The sequence below is a fragment of the Platalea leucorodia genome (genome assembly GCF_965183815.1).
Source record: "Platalea leucorodia genome assembly, chromosome: 1".
NCBI classification, from domain to species: domain Eukaryota; kingdom Metazoa; phylum Chordata; class Aves; order Pelecaniformes; family Threskiornithidae; genus Platalea; species Platalea leucorodia.
In genome coordinates, this window is record NC_138823.1 from 8361693 (window position 1) to 8383566 (window position 21874).

Genomic DNA, 21874 nt, shown 5'->3' on the forward strand with positions numbered 1-21874 from the left:
AAAACACTAAAATAGGTCAATCAGGAGTATTTGTCAAAAGGAGTTAAAAAACTGTCTGTTTGTTAGTAACACATTGCCTCCTTCTGGGACGGTTGTTTGCATGTATATCAAACTCAGAGGAATGTTAGTAGTTATGCAACCTAATGATAATTTAATCCATCATACTTCCAAGCTCTATGAATTTGGAATCCTGCTATCCGATCGCAGAGAACATACAAGACATGCAAGTATTTAGAGAGTGGTACAAGAATACAGCAGTCTGTCTGGATTACTTTCTTGAAAAAAAGAGTGTTCCAGCAATAGAAAAGGAGAGTAACTATCTCTGAAAAATTGAATAGCTGAATGTTACAGTACCTTCTGAAGTGTAAGGTTAAGGCAAACTAAACACCACTTTTCTTCCTTATTTTTGCTGTTTGGAGCCTGAAAGAAGGTAATGAGCAACAAGCTTAGGGGAATGTACTGGTCAATGGACCCTGACTGCAGACATTTCCCTGCTTTAAATTCAGCTTCTTAATAAAGATTTCTGTACCAACCGTTTTGTGCTGACTAGCTTTAGGTGGGCCTGGTTGCTGTGCCTGAAACATTTTGCATCCCATTCTGAGGTACTTGACTTTTGCCCAAGGACTTTGGTCAATGTCTGCATTCTTTTCCAGGACTCTAATGGTTGTGTCAAGCTTCCTATAACTGTGACAGATCTCAGTCAGAAGGTTACTCTCAAAGGCTAACTTTAGGCACAAATGCTTGTTTTCCTAAACTTTTTTCTTTAGAAATGTCTCTCCCTGTCCGTTGAAAGGAGACGCATGTTCTTAAAAATTAATTAATTTAGTTCCAAAACTTAGCTCACTAAATGGTCAGATGAATGCAAGTGCCAGTGAAAGGGAAGCAGTTGGGAGCATGTTGGAGAGAGAAGGAAAGGAAAGGGAAGAGATCAACCCTGTCAGGTATGGTTATCTGTTAAATTAGGTTGGCTGTACAATCATATTGTACCTTCAGTTATTTTAGCTCTCTTACTCCCCCTTTTCAGACCAAAGCTTACGGCAGCTGAGTCATTTCCTTGTAGTAGAAAGTCTCCACGTGGTCAGACCTGTGATCATCAATTATGAAAACACACAGTTTACTGAATTACGAAAAGTAGGTAATAATCTTATAATGTTGAGAATACTTGATGTCTTGCACATAATAAAAAGTACCAAATTTTAGGTAATGTTTAGTTACAATTTCCATTTATATTGAATTTTGGAAGGTCTCCTTGGAAGAAGCCTAAACCAGAAATGAACATGGTTTCTTGGGATCAAAACATTGCAGCTTAGACCTGTATCCCGAAGAGTTCAGGAAATATGTTCTAACGTTTTCCTTATTGCTCCTAGCCTTTCCGTTGTGCACATTGCCACTATTCCTGCAACATATCTGGTTCTCTGAAGAGGCATTACAACAGAAAGCATCCTAATGAAGAGTATGTAAATGTAGGTTCTGGGGAGCCTGCAGCAGAAGCCCTTATCCAACAAGGTACATCTCTATGATATAAGACTTCGGGGTTTTTTTGTTTGTTTGTTTGTTTTTTCCTGAAGCAAACTTGGTGTAAAGGTACAACTTGTGTGTGATATGTGTTCCTCAGTTTATTGAGCGTTATGTGATAACTCATTACTACTTTTTAGTAATCCTGAAATGGTCACCTTTTACCTTTTATTCAGCATCCTTTGTTCTTGGTTCCTAAGGGTGAATAAACCAAAGTTTTGATTTACCTTGCCTGTGCTATTCATTGTTGCATGCATTTACCATTTTCCCTTGTCTTCTTTTCTAAGTAAAGTGTCACTATGTGTTAAAATGAATGATAAATATCTATCGTTCTACTGATAAATTTCTATGACGATTTTGCAAGGTTGAACTAAAGGTAAAGTTGAGTAAATGTAAGGAAAGAGACTGAAGAGTAAATGGCAGCAAATTTTTCCCTCATTAGAGAAATGAGGGGAAAAAAGAGAGTACAGGTAAAACAGGTTACAAATTGTTATGCTCAGAATCTTGTTTATGGGCAAAGGAAGCACACCTTATCTGTGTAAGTAAAGCCAGGAACTTAGTGTTAGTGTAATGGAAATGTTAACAGTCTAGTTCAAGAATCACCATTAGTCTAGATCTAATCATTATTTTAAAAAAATAATAAAATGTAGTTAGAGTACTTATATACAGAAGAAGTCTTAATAGTATTATTACAATTAAAATGGTAACACACACACTTCTTAGTTTCTACTCCTTTTCCTGGTGTTATGGTCACCCTTCCACTGTTTTTCTGAGTTGTAAGATGGTTGGTTTTCCCCCTGCTGTTGGTTTGGGATGGGCGTTTCAGTAAGTTGTCAGCATCTGGAGTTCTTTGCTGGGAGGAGTATGATGTTGATCTTGATGTCCAAAGAAGAGCAAAGAAGCTGGTGAAGGGTCTAGAGCACAAGTCTTATGAGGAGCGGCTGAGGGAGCTGGGGTTGTTTAGTCTGGAGAAAAGGAAGCTCAGGAGAGACCTTCTCACTCTCTACCTGAAAGGAGGTTGTAGCAAGGTGGGGGTCGGTCTCTTCTCCCAAGTAATGAGTGATAAAATGAGAGGTAATGGCCTCAAGTTGTGCCAGGGGAGGTTTAGATTGGATATTAGGAAAAAATTTCTTCACCGAAAGGGTTGTCAAGGATTGGAACAGGCTGCCCAGGGAAGTGGTTGAGTCTCCATCCCTGGAGGTATTCAAAAAACGCGTAGATGTGGTGCTTAGGGACATGGTTTAGTGGTGGACTTGGCAGTGCTAGGTTAACGGTTGGACTTGATGATCTCAAAGGTCTTTTCCAACCTGAACAATTCTATGATTCTATGATCTTCTTCTCCCCTTCCAGTTGGGGCCATTGTTACATGTTCACTTTGCTTTTTCATTTGTCTGTAGCTGCAGATGAAATCCAGATTTACTGTTTATGGTACTCTTCATGTATGTTAAATACTACTTTTGTTGTCCCTATAACCAGTTTTATCCAGCTCCAGATTTACGTATTTTTAACTGATAGTTTCTGAGTTGTTTATAGCTGTGGGTTCTTCAGTGCCAAGCTTGTGCCCCACTTCTTATCACTCCATGCCTGCCCCCACTGTGCTGCATCCTGGGTCTCTACTTCTCAAGGCTGTCACACCAGGCCTGCATTTCTCTACATCACATTTCTGTGTTAAGAGTCCTAAATATCTCATGCTGCCTAGAACAACTGCTTGTTACTGCTGTCTGTGTAAAACTTATAGTCGTAGCACACAAAGATAAAGACGAATAAAACTAATTAGATATAGCCACCCGGTCAATTAGAGAAATTGATGTCACAGATAAGCTAAGTAAAAGCAACAAGGATTTTGGGGAGGATCAAAAATTCAGGATTAAGTGTAAGAGCTAATGGAATGCCAGGGGGAAGAGAAAATAAGATTGCTGTAGTTTTTACCAAATTTATATAGTAGCATGAAAAGTTATATTCCTGGCTGTTGTTTTTGTTCACAAATTTCAGTGCAGATGAAATTCTATATCCTTCTGAAAAGATGGTCAATGCCACTAGTTGCTTTATTTCTGCTTGATACAGGTATTACAAGTTGTACTTCATTCCTTGCAGTGTCTGGGTGATAGCAAAGGAGACGCGAACAGATTGTCTGACTCACATAAGTAGTTTTGCTGTCGCACGCCGAGCAGGTGAACCGAAGCAAACAATTGACTACGCAGTCACGTACCTTTGTGGGTGTAAAGCTCCTTCAGTTCTAGTGCCCGGTGTGGGGGGAAGTGGGGAAGAAAAGGGGTAAGGCAAATTAAATATTAAATTGTGTTGAAAATATTTTAATGCTTGGTAAAGTTGAGTTTCTTACTTTGTTTCTGATAATTTTAGAAAGTGTTTTCCCTATTTTATTTTTTTTTAATAGAAACTACCAGCCTTTTTATAATATCTTTTGGGATCTTCAAAATTTCTGGTTTTGTTGAAGAAGAATAGAGACCAAAATAATGCTGTTGTATTAGATAATGAATTGAATATAATTCTTCTAAGATGACATTATTTCTAAATAGTATTTCCAAATTATTCGTCTAACACAGAACACTTATCTGTTGAAGGCATTGTTCCATGTTAAAATAATACTGAAATTATGCCACAGAAAGGCACTCAAATTTAAGTCTGAGACTCTCCCTCTATAATTGCACTATAATGGAGAAATGTATACCTACATTAAGGAGTTTGAGCCTGTGTTATTTTTATATGACATTTCTTGTTTTCCTTTTTGTCAAAAAAAAAAAAAAAAAAAAAAAAACAGGAATAATTTAAAAAGTAGATCTTTGTCTATAAATTTCAGCGCAGGAGTGTATAGTAGAATTTTAAGATTATTTTCAGACAGTGAAAGTTGTCAGGGAACCTGCAGTTGTTTTAAAGAGGTAATATTGACTTGGTCAGTACTCAAAGCCTCTATTCTGTAGTCGTGCTGGTGAAGGAAGAACTGTGCGCTGTGGGGAGCTTTGTTTAACCTTCCAAATATCTGAGCACTGCGAGGAATTCTTTGTCCATGGCCGCCACTCTTAAGAACAGGTACCTGAGATTGAATTTTGTTAATGCGAAATTAAGGTTCGTATTTATAATGTTTTGAACAAATAAAATTAATGATATGCTAGTTAGGTTTTCCTTCCCCTTTGGGAGCCAGATAAATGCACTTCTGAAAATAATTCTTTTCCACTGAAATAAAAAACCTATAAAGTTGTTGAGAATGCAGGAGTAGTCTTATAATGAAGACATTAGAGTGAGATGAGAGAGAATAGCCTTTAATTTTTTCTGTGGTGGACGTGCTTTGTCCACCGCATTGGAGCATTGGGCAATGATTAATGGGATGAAATTTAACAAGTCCAAATGCCGGATTCTGCACCTGGGATGGAGTAACGCCAGGCACAAGTTGAAACTGGGAGAGCAGTGGCTGGGGAGCAGCCCTGCAGAAAGGGATCTGGGGGTGCTGGTTGACAGCAGGCTCAACAGGAGTCAGCAGTGTTCCTTGGCAGCCAAGAGGACAAACCGCATCCTGGGGGACATCAAACACAGCAGGACCAGCCAGTCAAAAGAGGTGATGATCCCACTGTATTCAGCGGTGGTGCAGCCCCACCTTGAGTACTGTGTGTGGTTCTGGGCCCCACAGCTTATGAAGGCTGTGAAGGTCCTTGAATGTGTGCAGAGGGCAACAGAGCTGGTGACAGGGCTGGAAGGCATGTCCTGTGAGGAGCAGCTAAGGACTTTGGGCTTGTCTAGTTTGGAGAAAAGGAGGCTGAGGGGCCACCTCATCGCTCTCTACAGCTTCCTGGGGAGGGGAAGGGGAGAGGGAGGTGCTGATCTCTTCTCCCTGGTATCCAGTGACAGGACACGTGGGAATGGTTCAAAGCTGCGCCAGTGGATGTTCAGACTGGACATTAGGAAGCATTTCTTTACCGAGAGGGTGGTGAAACACTGGAACAGGCTTCCTAGAGAGGTGGTTGATGCCCCAAGCCTGTCACTGTTTAAGAGGCATTTGGACAATGCTTTTAATAACATGCTTTAACTTTTGGTCAGCCCTGAATTGGTCAGGCAGTTGGACTAGGTGATTGTTGTAGGTCCCTTCCAACAGAAATATTGTATTCTGTTCTTTCCGTCTCTGACTTTGTGTCCTTCTTTATCTTCCTTTCCTTACACAGCGTTTATATTTCCTGTGCTACCACTATGCTGTACCTGCTTTCCAGGTGTTCACCTGCTGTGTTGAGTTTTAAAGGGCCTTCATCCATATAGTAGCTATGAAGCCAGTGCCTCTTACCAGGACTCTGCCATGAAGCAAGCCATGGCAGTAGGTGCACTTTTCCCATGTGCAACCTCCTTTGCCAGCTTCATTTCCTGCTCTATGACACATCACATGCATCTTGCACATAGGCTCAAAATAAAAACAGGACACCTGCAGGTTTCTTATCATACTGTAGAAACGTCAGTTTTTCTCAATGTTTTGGTATCTCACTGGGGAAAAAAAAAAAGTTCCTTGTGGAAAACTTGAGTTAATTAGGATTTGCATTTGGAGTTGATAAACATGAGTCCTCTTGAAGTTAAAAATTTTCCTAATTTTGGAATCAGAAGATCTGTATCAGTGTCACACAGCACAGACAGATCACTGTGGACATGTTATGCAGTATGATGGTATTTGTTTCTGACCTGCTTGGGCCAGCAGTTGCAACTTGCTGCTTGACTAGCCTCTGTCAAGTTTCAATTTACCATATTCATAGATGTGAAAAGCAATTTTGGAAAATTATTCATGTATTCATATAAGGGAAGAAGACCCTTCAGACCTGATATTAAACAAGTCCTTTGAAATTAAAGGACTATAGAGGAAAAGGAAAAGGTGGGAGAACCAGCAAGTGAAAGTGTTTGGGGAAAAAAGTGAGAAGGGAAACCAAGAGAGATTAACATCTCATAAAAGCTGTCTATATCTATTTGTATTGTATTCTGCTTGTTCTAAGTTACCCACTGAGCCCAGAGTGAATTGCTTCATACTTATTCATCTCTTCTTCTCTACTCTCAACTGGTTTTTTACTACATTGCAGACATTGCAAATAATCTTAACTGGAAATATTTATATGAATGTAGACTGCTGGACTCTACTCAAGATTCCTAGAATGAGTTTATAAATAAATGAATGATTCATAGAATAGAAGAGGGGACATGATCATTTGAGCAACTGCATTGCCAAGGATAGACAGCAGTATTTAATTTCTGGGTTTATATTAGAAATTAGGATCAGCCAGGATCAGAGAATTGCTTGGGGGTCTTTTTTGATTCTTCTTGTTTAAACAGAAGTGTATGATCTGACATTTATTTTAGTATTTTAAAGTAATAAAGGAAAATAAATACTCTAAGAATTTGATGTATTCTGCATAGGGGACAAGGATATGATATATGCATTACCCATTAATTTTTGGGGGGGATCCCGCCTACTTGCTCATTTGATAGTTTCCTTTTTTAGTTTCATTTGCTTTGTGCTGGGCAAGTCACATAATTTTTTTCCTGAAATTGTTTGTTTTCTCTTCACTGATATTCCCTGCCATCCAATGTTCTGTTTATGTATTTCTGCACTTTCTGGGAGACGGATTTTCTATTTGTGTTTGTGCAGCAACTTGTGCAGTATGTACGTGATGATCCAGTTGTGGCCTCTAGGATCTATTATACCGCTATCATCACATGCTTTCTTTTAACATAAAATAATAATTGTCTTATGGAGACTTTAGGCCAATAAATAAATAGTTTGGAGAGCACATGTCAATGCCATGACGGAAGAAAGTTGTGGAGCTGTGTAATATTTCTGTGCATTATTTTGTTGCAAACGTCAGTTTTGGTATTGAAAATAGATAAGGTGTGTAATTCGTTGACTTTCTCTGTATGTTACTCATTGCTTTAAAGAATCATCTAGAAATTAATTTTCCTGAGCTTTTATATCAAGTCACTGACGTGGAGTTACATATTACCAGTTTAATTCTATGCTTCCATTATTTGTTCTTTAATTAAAGTCACGATGACAAAAGTTACAGCTTTAATTTATCTGGTGTATTGTTATAGTGGTTTCAATATCAAAGTAATGTAGAAAAGTGTCCTCTCTTTCATGACAGCAGTTTTTTTCCTAATACTACAGATTGGTCTGAAACGAATATTTAATTTCATTTTCTGTAACTGATAATATCTTCGTCCTAATCTGAACGAAGGTATTTTGCTTTTGTGAAGTGTTGAATGTAAAGCTTCTTGATAGGGAAACTTTTGGTTTTGTATAGAGCATTTGTATTGAGCATCTGCTACAACGGTGAAGACTTAAAATACATTGAGAGCAAAAAGGGGAAGTTGTAGAGGGATAATAAGTAATAAGTGTCAGTGAAAGACTCTAGTGACTAAGTGTAGTTATATTTTATTTTATCAAAATAAAAAGTCTATTTCTATTTACCAGGTAGAATACCATATGGTAGGTTTCCATTACTGTAAAACGGAATGCTTTTTGTAATCACCTTATTCATAAAAGACTACGTGCAATGAGAACTTGGCTTGTAACTGTCTTATGAGAGTATATTTGAAGCGTTTGAACGTGATGGGTAAGAGTCATTATTTGCCATGATAATGAGGAGACAGCCATCTGGTGGCATAGTTCCTAAAGTGGCATAGCGCCCTTCCCTTGCCATTAGCTTTGTTAGAGAGTTCTGGTCACCTAATGCAACAATTTATCACATACAGATTATTTCTGTTCTGCTCTAGTCAATAGAGGGAAAACATAGAACTACTTATTTGCATAATTACAAGCAACTGAGATCTGACATTTGACCAAATGACTTTCATAAGAAAAAGAAGTAAAAGCTGTTTAATCTAGTGTGGAAAATTGGATGCTTATGATTTCGTCATACTTACTTTTTTGCCCGTAATGCTGCATACTCAGACAGTAACCGTTGTGCTAAATTCATGCTATGCATCATTTTGAAGATAGAAAACTTAGGTTTACATTTTTATATGTTAGCATAAACACTAGAAACTCTCAAAAGCAAAGATAGCTGGTTGAAGATGACATTACATTGTTAACTCTTCCTGTTTTGCTTTCATAATGTGCCAAAAAACTTATTAATGTTTGTTTGAACCTTGAGAAAACTACAACAGCTGTCTTAGAGAAGATACATTTTTTAAAAGTTATTGAAGTATGCCACTACTGTGTATGTTAAATGTTAAGGCCTCAGTGTTGTTTATGAGCAACTCAAAAAAATCCCAGCACTTACTGAAAGAGGACAGTGCACTGTGGGTTTGCGTTGTGTCCTGAAGGCCAGCACAACAGGGGACCGATATTTAAATCCAAAGGTTGTCCGAGACCCATCTTGTAGATTTTTGGACTATACATACAATTTACATTTGAAGCTGCAATGATATGTAATGCAGTAGGCATTAAAACTAGTTTCTAAGGAACTCTGTGATTTGAAATAAAAGAGTATTTACAGGGCAAAATCATTAGTTCGGAATTATTTAAAGCAGGTGCTAGGCTTTGTTTTCGTGGGCCTAAAGCAGAACGTAAGTCATAGACACCTGCAGACTTGAAAAACATTTCACTTGGAAACTATGACTAGTCTTCATTGGTGCTGCTAAACTTGAATTTCAAGGAGAGTCATGACTGTGGGAATGATTCTGCACAGGCTGAGGCATCCCCTAGGTTTGCAGTATTTTTTGCAGCCAGAGGAAAAAATCGGGTGGGGTTGGTCAAACTTAGCATGTTGCCATTCCTTCAAAAAACTTTCCCCTCTCTGATGTACGTGCCACTTCTGGAATGGCTTTTGTTAGCAAGGCAAGCCCAAGTTCTCAGCCAGAGATAAGTTGTTATTTACTTTGCAGTTAATGTTCTCTCTGTTATAGTTTGGCTGTCTCCCTTAATATCTAGCTCCTGAGAGATGAAACTAATACTTCTTACGTGGACCTAATTGCAGAAATCATGTTGTATCTGAGACGAATGCAAATAATTGTCTGTTCCTGCTCTTTCTAATTGTTCTGTGGTAGGTGTTCCCCAGGGACAGAGGTGCAAGAAGGCGGGAAAGATGGGAACAGCATTCCTGCAACTTCACATCCACCAAAGGGAGGCATGCAGGCAGGGAACAGGATTGCTATACCTTCCCAGATATACGAGTTGTTCCAGACTCCTTCCATTACCATTATCCAAAATTGCCCTTTAAGCATTGTGAGAGTTCACCTACTTTATTTTTTTTCCATGTTGGAGACACGGCTAAAGGGAACCCACATTACAGTTATGTGACTTGATTGAGACGGGGTCAAATTAAATGGGTCCTTACTGATTTGAAAAAGAATTTATATGAAAATAACTCAAGGATTTATTTGCGTTTCCTTATAGGTGGCATTAAGTGTCCTGTTTGCAGCTTTGTGTACGGTACAAAATGGGAGTTCAACAGACATCTTAAAAACAAGCATGGAATGAAGCTAGTGGAACATGATGGGGAGACCAAGTGGGAGGTAAAGCAAAGTTGCCATGGTTTTCGTCCTAAGATTTTAAAAAATTCTAGGGAGAAAAGTGAGGATAAGAAGAAGTAGTATTCAAAAATGTGTTCTTGACTTGATATGAGATCAGGAGGTCATGTGATCTCATCTCCATTTTGAATGCATACATTGCTATGACTTTTAAGCTTGACTGCTTTAATATCTGGTAGGACTGACAACACTGTAAGTGCTTATTTCTGTATTTTAGGGCTCTAGTCTTCTATTTGCAGCAGAAATGGTGAAAGTTTTAGCAAAAAAATGTGAAATTGAAAAACTTAGTGCATTTTGTTATATGCTAAATATTCAGTGGTGTTAACTGCAAGATGTGCAAAGCTGCAATCCTATACTGAATTAATGAAGGAAGCTTATGTCTTGGTCCAGAAAAGGTTAGAATCTGGAAAACTGAATTTCTAAATTGATCAGCTAAAAAAATGGTACTATTATACAGCGTAGAGTCTTCTGTCATTTGTTCTGTGTTTCCAGCTTCAATCCAAAGTATGTAGGAAGTCACAGTATCACTAAGATCAGACCTTAAGAAATTTAACTTAGACCTAAGAAGCTGCATTAGAAAGAAACAAACCAACAACCTGAATTTTCTCAGTTTGGGGTGGGGTAGGGCAGCTACCTTGAGAGGGCTTACCCTTTCAAGCTTTCCACTGCTGTCATATGTGTAGCTATTTGTCTTAAAATGAAAGCTATTACTCTTATAGAGCAGAGCTGACTGTAGATGCAGAAGCTATGGGGAAACCACAGAACTATCTAGACACTTTTTTTTAAAAAAATTACAGTTGGCAATTTGAGTCTTTTCCACTGCTTGGGCAGGCTATTGTTGGTGTCCAATGAGAGGAAAAAGCCAGAACTCAACTGCGGTTGGCTGACCTCCATAGTTTAAGACCTGTTCTGCTAAATTTCAGGCAGTCTAGCCCCTGTTGTAAATCTAATGCCTGATTGGGAAGAGCCGTCCTGCAGTTCTTGTTTAACAGTTTTTGAGTATCCACAGACAAAATGTTAAGTCCTCGAAAAATATCGGAGTACGTTCTATATAGACAGTTATTCAAAGAAGATAGGGCAAGCATTTTAAAATGTAGTCCTTCAAAGTCTTGTGTCCACATGCGTTTCATAAACAATTCTCTGTACACTGCCAGTAGCTGCCCAAACCTGAAAAAATAAGAGGACATCCAGGATGCAAGCATGTCTGTTGCTGAAACAGCTATAAATAGAGAAATCCAATCAGAGCAGGAATACATATTGACAGCTTGTCTTGAAAAAACGTAGTTATGGAAAGGACAATTTTTCTAAAACAAAATGCCATTTTCAAACTTCAGAGGCATTTTACCAGATCTGCAAGAACATGCATTATAAACTAATTTTGCCCAACAGGTCTTTACTAGATCCTGACACAATAGAAATCTGTTGTTAGTTGTAAAATAACTGTGCAACACAAATGAAGTCAAGATAATTTAACATGCTTAAAACAACTTTTGAAGTAGAATCTAGAAGAAAACTATGGGATGATATCCCAGCTCCCATGTAATATTCTTCTTGAATTCTGTTTCACTCGGTATTTTTATAACTCTTGTTACAATATTTGTTGTCCAAAACTCATTCCTTTAAACTCAGAACTTTCATTGTTCTCTCAATTACTAAAATGAGAGTGAGATTATTTATGCCTTGGCTGGGTTTTGTTTTCAAGTTAACTGCTGAAGTTTCTGAAGAAGCATCCACTCAGTATCTCCATATCACGGAGGCTGGAGAAGATGTTCAAGGCACTCAAGCTGCCGTAGCTGCATTACAGAACCTTAGATATACTCCTGAGAATGGTAAGTTACATTTTTTAGGTTGGAACACAAAATATATCTTTTTTCATAAGTATCTAATTCTTTTGAGTATACTGGGCAATATATGATACCCTATGAAACTATTAGAAATGATGAAATTTGTCATCCAGAACTTACTTCTGCAGGGGTTACATTTTTCTTTGAGAATAAATACTGAGAAATGACCATTCTTTATGAATTTCTGTATCCTTAAGTCATTAATACTTATCACGCTCTGTTTTGCACTTTATTATTAGGTATGTGAAATTTCCTGCCTATGTTATTAAATATATTGTGAAATCAGCTATCTTGGTGGAGTAGATGGTGTGTATCTAATGGCAATTCTCTAGCTATTATTTTTCTCCCTGCTTAAGTCAGCCAGACTGCAGAAGTGATACGGTGGAATAGCTCATTTACCATGTTCCCAAGACAGTACTAACAAACTTAATTCTGATGGTACACAAAACTAAGTAAGCTATTCTGTATCAGATTGAGAAAGAGCAAGAGTGGGATTAGATACTGATTGCTAAGTAGGAAATAACAAAAACTGGAAGAAAAGAAAAAAATGTCCAGGTCTCTGAGAGGGTTAAAACATGAGAGTCTAGAGTAGGTGTTCATATGGTTTGGTTTTATATATAGAATCATAGAATCGTTAAGGTTGGAAAAGACCCTTAAGATCATCCAGTCCAACCATTAACCCAGCACTGCCAGATCCACCACTAAACCATGTCCCTAATAACCACGTCTACCTTTTAAATACCTCCAGGGATGGAGACTCAACCACTTCCCTCGGCAGCCTGTTCCAATGCCTGACTGCCCTTTTGGTGAAGAAATTTTTCCTAATGTCCGATCTAAACTTCCCCTGGCGCAGCTTGAGGCCATTGCCTCTTGTCCTATCACTCGTTACTAGGGAGAAGAGACCAACCCCCACCTCGCTACAGCCTCCTTTCAGGTAGTTGTAGAGAGCAAGAAGGTCTCCCCTCAGCCTCCTCTTCTCCAGACTAAACAACCCCAGCTCCCTCAGCCACTCCTCATAAGACTTGTGCTCCAGACCCTTCACCAGCTTCGTTGCCCTTCTTTGGACACGCTCCAGCACCTCGATGTCCTTCTTGTAGTGAGGGGCCCAAAACTGAACACAGTACTCGAGGTGCAGCCTCACCAGTGCCGAGTACAGGGGCACTATCACCTCCCTGGTCCTGCTGGCCACACCATTCCTGATACAAGCCAGGATGCCATTGGCCCTCTTGGCCACCTGAGCACACTGCTGGCTCGTGTTCAGCCGCCTGTCGACCAACACCCCCAGGTCCTTTTCTGCCAGGCAGCTCTCCAGCCACACCTCCCCAAGCCGAAGTCTCTTTCCTTTTCATACTTTGTGAGAAGTGGGAGTACAACTCTGTATGGGTGGTTTGTTTTTGTGGTTTTTTTTTTTTGTTGTTTGTTTGGGTTTTTTTTGGTAAACTTGCCTTTCCTCTGGCAGGGCTACATACATCAAGAGGATTTAAAAAAAAAAAAAAAAGGCAAACATGTTCTGATCCCATGCTTATAAAATGATAAGCATAAGCTCTCTCAAGCAATTAACTTTTCCCTTCAGCACATTAGTGATAACAGTACTTCCTTTAGGTTGAGGGGTATTGCAGATGGCCAGACAGATGGTAAACACAGGTTTGTAATATACCAAATAGCTGTTGTGGTTATAGATACAGAGTTCAGGTTCTGTTTAAGCTGAATGTCTGGCAAATAAACATTTGGATTGGTAAAGTCTTGCAGCTTCCTAATTTACAGTTACTACTATGAGTTGTACCTATTGTTTGTTTATTCAATGTATTCTTTTAGATCTCTCTCAAATGAGCATAAAACTGATCAGTGTAGCTTCACTTGCTGATTCATGCATTCCTTGGGCAAATTTGTTTTGTGAATACTTTCCTGCCATAGATCTATTATTAAAGTGTCATGTTATTGAGCTATTTGAAATTTATAAACAGTGCTGTGAGTCAGGGTTAAGGCAGGAGGGGAAGGAGTGCCTGTAGCACTTAAATTCACATACCCTTAGAGCTGTTTTACTGTAATGATCTTATGCTTACTGTCTTTCTGATAAGGTGAAAGACTTGATCCAACAGCTGTAAACATCCTGCAGCAAATCATTGAGTTGGGTTCGGAAACCCATGATGCTACTGCAGTTGCTTCTGTAGTTACCATGGCACCTGGCACTGTGACAGTGGTAAAGCAGGTAAGAGCTCTTTTCTTCTCTAAACCAGCTATATTTAATTTTCATATATTTATTGTGAAATGAGTGTTATTTTGCATGGGCTAAATTTTGAATGACCATGCAAGACACACACAGAATTTTTCCTAAACTAATTTTTTACTACATGTCGTGTATATGTGTGTTTATATGCCCACACACATTTATACATATATACACATATATGTTTATACAGATAAAAATGCATAAATTTTTGCATGTGTATAAAATATGAATGAACAAATATACATATATATGTACCTGTGTGTGTGAAAACACAGCTTTTTTTCCGCAGGTGTTTTCAGGCTTTTTAAAATAACATACCTGCATTGTGCGTGGGCACTAGGTTCCATTGTCATCTAAAAGAATCAGGAGGTCCTTGGCACAGCGTTCATCCAGATAGAGAAGAGCATGGAAGGGCGTTGCTTGTGCAGAACTGTGCGCGCTCTGCAACCGTAGTGCTGTAGGACCATACCCAGAGATGAACCGTGGTCGTTAGTCTTTGCAGTATTGTCCCGTGGCTGAAATTTGGCAGACTTGTGGGGTCCTAACGTCACGTACCCTGGGGACAAATGAGACTTCTCCTCAGTCTGAGTTCACACTGCCTTTCTAATGAGGGTTGCAACACAAGTGATTTGGAGGCACGTAACAGCTCCCAGAAGAATATTGCAGATGTTCCTTACAGCACTTGCTTATGTGAGACAAAGGTCGGCGTGGCCACCCACATTTGAGATAAAAAAAGAAAAATTCAATTGAGTTGTAGTTGGTTGAAAAGATCTGTAGTTAATTTTGTTGTTACCGGGGAAGTTGTGCAAGACCAGAAGATACAGATCAATATTAAAAAAAAATAGAAGTATAAGATTGATTGTTAATTTCAGGCTTTTGCATGAATCCTCTTTCCAGAAAAATGGTGGATTCTACTGATAATTAAGTGACATAATTTGTGGTAGGCAATATAGTTCCTCTTAAAATGAGACAAACCTTATAAAATATTGCTAGAAGTAACTTTAATGGACGTATATTTTTCTTTAAGTTTGATACTGCACAGTTTTTGCTAAAAATATTTGCAATGTGCAGTGTTCCTAAAGCACTTCAGAAATTAAGAATGATAAGATACACAAAATCAGCAAGTAAAAGGGAATAATTTTCAATTTGAGGTGGCTATTGAGTGCAAACGTCAAGACTTTTGCTCAGTATTTCTTCCTCACAGGTGTCTGCTAACTTTGTTGCTGACATTTTATGTTTTTCCCTACAGTGTCCTCCAAGCTCCACTTGTTCCTCCTGTTTCATCATACCTCTCTGCTTACCCCTTTTCCCATTCTGTTCATTGATTCACTGGGGTCTCTGCACTCAATGTAGTTGATAGGTGAGAGAAGGAAAATACATGAGAAGTCTAATTCCTGAAGAGTTTAAGTAACTTCTTATTTGAATGAACCAAAACTCTTATTATTCTGAGAGCTAGAACTAAGTTTTGAGTTCCGTATTTTTTGTAGTGTTGTGGATGTTGAATTCATGAGAGCTCCACAAAAGTGAGAAGTCTGTAGTGTGTGAAGGCAGTATTTGGATAATTCCGAAACCTGCCATCCAAATGTCAGGGAGATAAGGCGGAATTTCAAGACAAAGCATTTTGAGATGTTCCTTTGCAATACTTAACAGGTATTTTGATTAGAAACCATGTAAGAGTTTTTTGATTTTTTTGAAGAAGAACAGAATCAAATTTGGAAACTAAATTTGGTCATTAAAGAGGAGAGACATTTTAGTCCTCTTTATGTGCAAGTTTCAGAACAGCCTTAATAGTAGAGTCACTGCCAATGTGCACGCTGTGCTATACATATGATCTGTTTAAAGGCCGAATACAGTATTAGCCATTGGAGTTTTTCTGTGCTGCCTGTCAATATTACTGAAACCTGTTCTTCCCTTAAAAATGCATCTTTTGAGGCCTTTCTACTAAAAGCCTAGGAAAAAGTGACTGTTGAAGTAGCAGCTGCCAAGGACAAACTGAGTTTTGATATTTGAATGTTAAATGTAAAAAAATACATAATTTAAAAAATTGAGTGATTTTTCCTCCTCCAAGTATTAAATCTGATCGATGTCTGATTCATCTTAAAACCTATCGTCTTCCTTGTTAGACAATCTGAATTTGCTGACAGCTTTTTGTAAGTAAATGTTTATATTCCAAATTAATTCTCTTCCTCACTTTCTAATCCATATTTCTAGCCTTTGAGTTTACAAGCTGCTAAGCATTGATCACTTATTTTTCCCTTGCCTTGTATACATCAATGACTCTCAGTGGTCTGATGTCAAACTGTTACAAGCTCCACTCCTATATCAAATCAAATATTGAATTCTCAGAGTGCAGAGTCTTTTTGTTGCTTTTTGGTTTTGTTTTCTTTCCCTCCCTGTAGAGTCTTGTTAATATAAAACACCTCTTTTCCCCTAACTTGAAGTCGCACAGAAGCAAAATCAGTGAGGAATTCGAGTACACCTCAAGCTGAGTTTATGCTGGATTTTACTAATGCCTTACTTCGATGCTCAAAGCACCATTCCTCTATTAACATGTTTCTTGCGTGTGCTGGAATGCCAACTCATTTCTTTCTCTGGTAGCCTCTGTGACTTTTCAGTTCGTGTGTGCAGAAGTGTGCAGATCTGTGATTTCCCAGGGGAGGATCGAGTGGCAGTACGCCTACTGACAGCTGACTGCTTAGTTACCTTTAGTGGGCTTTATGGAAATAGAGCAAGGACCAAGGGAGGTCTGTAGATGATGATGATGACGATTTCTCTTTTAATTTTTTCTCTTTTGATTTTCTGTATAAATCAATGTTTTATCGAAGGCTGTTTGATCTGTTATACAGCTTTAGTTAGTTTCCAGTTCTTGTCTTCCCACCTGCTTCAGAATTATAGCCACACCTATTTTTAATTTGAGGGAAAGAAGTCTTTAAATGTTATTAACGTGACTGTAATCCTCTCCGATTGAGAATGTCGACATTTCTTTTTTCTTCAATACTGAGTTGCTTTCTGTGGGATATCACTCATTTGTACCTATGATTTTGTCAGGTTCTAATTATGCTGAGTTCCTAATTGTTAACCTTGAAGTGATCTTAAGACATGTTCATATTTCACTTTCCTACTGGAAAATATATTCCACACTTTCTTCCGTGACCTTCAGCTTCTCTTGTGGATTGTGAGACAAAAAATTCATTCAGGGTGTCAGCAATATATCAGCATCATCTGTCACTGAATTTCCACTCTTGTTCTTTAATGGCCTCACCGAGTCCTTGCTTAGCAGCTTGGTTCCATTTTTTTTCTTAACAACATTTATGGTAGTTGTTCTGATTTTTATGCTGTTGTGTTGTTTTTTTTTTCTTTTTGTCTAAAGACATACATTACCCAGGTTTTTTTAATCAGTCCTTACCTTCATATCTCATTTTTAGCTAGCCCTTGCAAGTTGCCTTCATATTTCTGTGTTTGCACCAAGAAATTTCTTCTGAATCCTAAATTATAACACTTTAGAAGTATTTCTTGCTGTAAATGTTACACTACGTTGTTGCTATCTTTTGTCTCCCGTTTCCTTCCTGGAACTTTCTCCCATTGTCCTCTTCCTTACTTTTCACCCATAAAAGTGCCATTTACGCTTGATCCTTGAAATGATGTGTGAATCCATCAGTAATGCTGCCATCTTCATGCTTTAGCATTTCTTCTAGCCTGTGTGCTCAGATACCTTCGGTGTGCAGTGCTTGTAGTGTTCCAGGTTAATGCAAGACTTTTGCCTGCAGAAACAAACTCTGTGTTTATCCATAAGTCCTTTTCAGCCTGTTGCAAGATGTCCAGTGTATTAGCTAGATCTGACTGGTATATTTCTAAAATTGGTTTCTGCTAAGTCCCAAGACAGAAAAGATACCATGTTTGAGGTGTTCTATTAAATTATTATTCTGGGTTGCATGTAGTCTTATTGCAAGTATCTTAAATCATGAGTACACATTATAATGGAGGTGAAATCAAGATGACATTGTCTGTTTGAAGCCCCCAGCTCCTGAACTGGGTGTTGAGAAGGAAAAAAAAAAAACCAGTTCTGACTTCGGAAACTTTATATTTTTTGTTCATACGAACGATTTTATAAAAGACAACACTTTGATAACATAGCAATAACCAATCCCAACCTGAATTGGGATTCATCTTACAATTTTAAAACCCCAAAAATGCAAAATCAGCCCTATTTAGCTTGGATTATGATTGGGAAATAGGAATCATTGTTGGCTCTGATAGTGTCATGTGTATGAGCCCTTTCAAAGGCTGTGTCTAGAGCCCAAATTGAGTTTAGCTCATTCTTGCCTGAGAGACAGTATACTAACCTGTTATCAAAGTTAAACTTCTGGTATCTAATTTGGGAGAAATCTTGTAGCATGACAGCTATGAAAACATACTGCTGCTAAGGAATGTAATACACACCAAATGCCCAAGAGAAAAAGTTACTAATGTGAAGTTCTACCCGTGTGATCTGAGATTGGCAAAAATCCACACTGAAGCTTTGACCACAGCATGGCAGGAGAAGTGTATCCTTGTCAGTTTGAGTCCTTCTCAGTTGGTAGCAATCCAGTCTGAATGTCTTTCTGACAGAGCTAATGAAGATACTTCTTTATGGCATGATATTTGAATTGTTCTGCACTGCTTAAAGACCAGAAAAAGGAACAAGGTGGGGAAAAGGTGAGAGCAAAGAGTGCTAAGTTTGAAGAATAACTAGGAAAGAGGCTAATAAATGCTTAGAAAAGGCAGGAAATATTGTTCATAGTGGATGGTAAACACAGACAAGAAAATGGGGAGAAAGCAGTTTTATGAGAACAGAGCACATAGCAAGGTGGAGGGACTGGAAATGTAAAACAAGTCACTGTACTTTCTGTGTATTTGACTCTCTGTGTCCTGTTACAGATATACTTTTGCCCTCGTGCCTTAGGGTGGAGAGTGATTCATTTGGCTTTTTGTTTATTTTGGTAGCAGAGGCTGTTCGTTCCATTATTTATATCGATGGCCTATTTTCCTAGCTCACGTGCTGAATATAAAGGCAGGATTGGAGGATGAGCAGTCATCCCAGTATCACAGCCACCCTTGATTTACAGTGTCTGCAGGTCTGTGCTCAAAGATTTGTTTTTCACACAATATATCTGTATGTAGACAGAACAGAGAGAGTGTTTTAACTACAAACTACCTTGACGTATAGTTATTTCTTTCAGTTAGCATATACATCAAATACGAATATTAAATGATCCTGAAGAAGAAGTTTGTTCCAAGTTAAACATTTGTTTGATTTAAATAGAGTTTCTTGTGAAGAAACATTTCCCTCAGAAATGAGCACTTCTGTTATTTTTTGCAGAGGGGACTCTTTCAGTGTGTAGTGTCTGTAAGTTATTCTCCAGCGAGACAAGATTCAAAGTGCATTTTCTTGGTTTCACAATATGAACATCCTTGGAAGCTTATTTCCTGAATCCCTCCCTGCATTGACCAGAACATGAGAAGACTTGCCCCTTCTTGGTCTGTGTCCATCAGCTCTAGTGTTTGTTATAGTTGTTCTTCTTCCATTTCCAGTGCTTGTTAGCAGGAATGTGTAATGGTAGCAAGATACTTTCTGGTTTAACTCATTTATTTTTCATAAATGCAGTATATTACGTGTACCAAATCTCTTTGAAACAAAAGGTAGAAACTATGTACCGTTCTTTGTCCAAGTTGAAATTTTTCTTTTTGCCTCTAATTACTGAACCAGTAGATTTTTGGATTCCTAGTCGCAACCAAGGTTTTAAATCAGTATGCTATAGTAACCAGTTAAATTTGGTTGCATGTTACCCGTTTTTCGGACTTTTTTCATTTAGATACTGATAGACAAATGTGCTGCTAATTTGCCATGTTTGGGCCTGTAATATGTTTTATGTGTCATACCAGACCAGAGATTATTGTCCTGATGTGAGAAACTCATCAGCAGATGATTGTGTAAAGCTTTAAATCTTTTCCTCAATATTATTTTTCCTGTCTGACCAAGCCATGGAGATCCCTTTTTATTCAGAGCAAATCCTGACTGCCTCATATACAGAGAACTGCTAGAGAGCAGAGTAGTAGAATAGAATGAATCATAGAATTTTTTTAGTCAAAAATCCAAAAACTAGTCAAAAATCCAGAGCTTCACATGCTAGGTAATACACAGACATTTGACTTGCATTATCTTTGTTTGCAAAATGACATTGCCACTCTAGACAATCTTCACCTGTCCCAAGTAAAGATTGCATCTATCCTCTAAAGTTTTCCTGTTGCTCTAGAGCCATCACTTCAAGCTCACTCTGAAGATGGCTAAGAAGATTGTATTAATCACTAATTATTATTAATCACTAAGATGATTATATCAGTCTTTCTGCACAACTGTTAATCAGTAGTCCACTTTCTTTTTCAACCCTATGGGATGTTAAGTCTTTGCTTTCATTCAAGCCAGAAAGCTGATGTCCTCTTCAGGTAGGATTCTTGGGCCTTGCATGCAGATGATTAGCTAAACGGTGCTGACTTGTTCTGCATGATGACTTTTATATGGTCTTTTATTTCAACCACTTAGGTAAAATGGTTGTCCAAGGCATCATTATTTTATGCTACAGTTAACTCTGATAGTCTTTTTTCTGACATTCACAGATTATGTTTTGCCCTTTTTGTATTCTTTCAGAAAAATTCAAAGATTACTTTTCTCTGCTCCTCTTTAGATCACCCTCTCTTATTCCGTTCACTTGATGTCCCTTTTGTGCCACATCAAACAAAACCTTGTTTTAATTTCCAAGGCTTTTTACTCCTTTCTGACTTAGTGTCCCATTTCTTATTAGCTGTAAAGATTTTGACTCCTACCTTTGCTCAGTCCATGAAGATTTAATTGCTCATTACTTTTTTCAAACAAGTTTCTTAATGCCTCCTTCCATATTGTGCTTAGTTATGTGGATTTTTAATGAAGAGCAATTTGTACCTCATTGTCTTCTCTCAATTACTCTTCAAAAATATGACGACAGTAATTATCTGTGGTTAGGCTATTGGTATTTTGATACTAATGCCTGTCACACAAAACTGTCACTGTCTCATTTATGTTGTACTCCGCCACCTCCCTTTTTCTGTGTCTGCTTACTGTCTCTTGTTTTATATTGAAATTATAAGGCCTTTGGGGCATGAAATACTTTTTGCCTGTAGCATACCTGATACAATCCAGGTCCTGATCCAAAGCGCTACACTAATATTAACAATAAAGAGCAGTAATTGGCTCCTGAATTCTTTCTCTTTTTCTCCCATTCAGAAATAAGAGACAGGACTGATGTTCTTACTACCTCTGTAGCTTGGAGTGTAGTGTTAACTCTATTTGTGAAAAGAATAGTAACCTATTTTCAACCTAGACTTCTACATAATTTGCTCTGAAGAGTAAGTATATCAACTGTTTCACTAAGCAGATCTTTATCAAGCTTAAGAAAACACTGGATTTCCATGCATTTCACCCTTTATTTTAGTTCCTTTCATCCTTTTATTCTGTGATCTCCTCAGGCTCCAGTAAAATCCTGCCATGGTAACAGTCACTTTCTTCAAAGTGACAGCGATAGCAATGCACAGCAAAGATTACACATCTGCTTGAAGCTGATCACAGAACAGAATTTTATAGTGTAACACATCTTCAAAAATAAATATCTAATAATATTAGCATGGCTGTCGTGTCAGAGGCTCCTGCATGTTGTACTTCAGCAACACACCTTATATTTCAGTCTGGCTCTGATTTGTACCT

The 21874-nt window shown here is 38.2% G+C and overlaps 1 protein-coding gene across 5 annotated transcripts in view; it reads left to right on the forward strand.

The window, feature by feature from the left end:
- The window catches only part of ZFAT (zinc finger and AT-hook domain containing), a 92716-nt gene that overhangs the window by 64542 nt on the left and 6300 nt on the right, over positions 1-21874 (forward strand). For 4 of the 5 annotated variants that reach the window (XM_082313348.1, XM_082313347.1, XM_082313349.1 and 1 more), the window contains 4 exons: positions 1368-1506; positions 9893-10011; positions 11729-11855; positions 13949-14079. In XM_082313348.1, coding sequence (XP_082169474.1) covers positions 1368-1506; positions 9893-10011; positions 11729-11855; positions 13949-14079 — 516 coding nt within the window. Of the gene's footprint in view, positions 1-1024; positions 1073-1367; positions 1507-9892; positions 10012-11728; positions 11856-13948; positions 14080-21874 lie in introns of those variants that run through there. The other variant, XM_082313351.1, reaches the window with a different exon arrangement.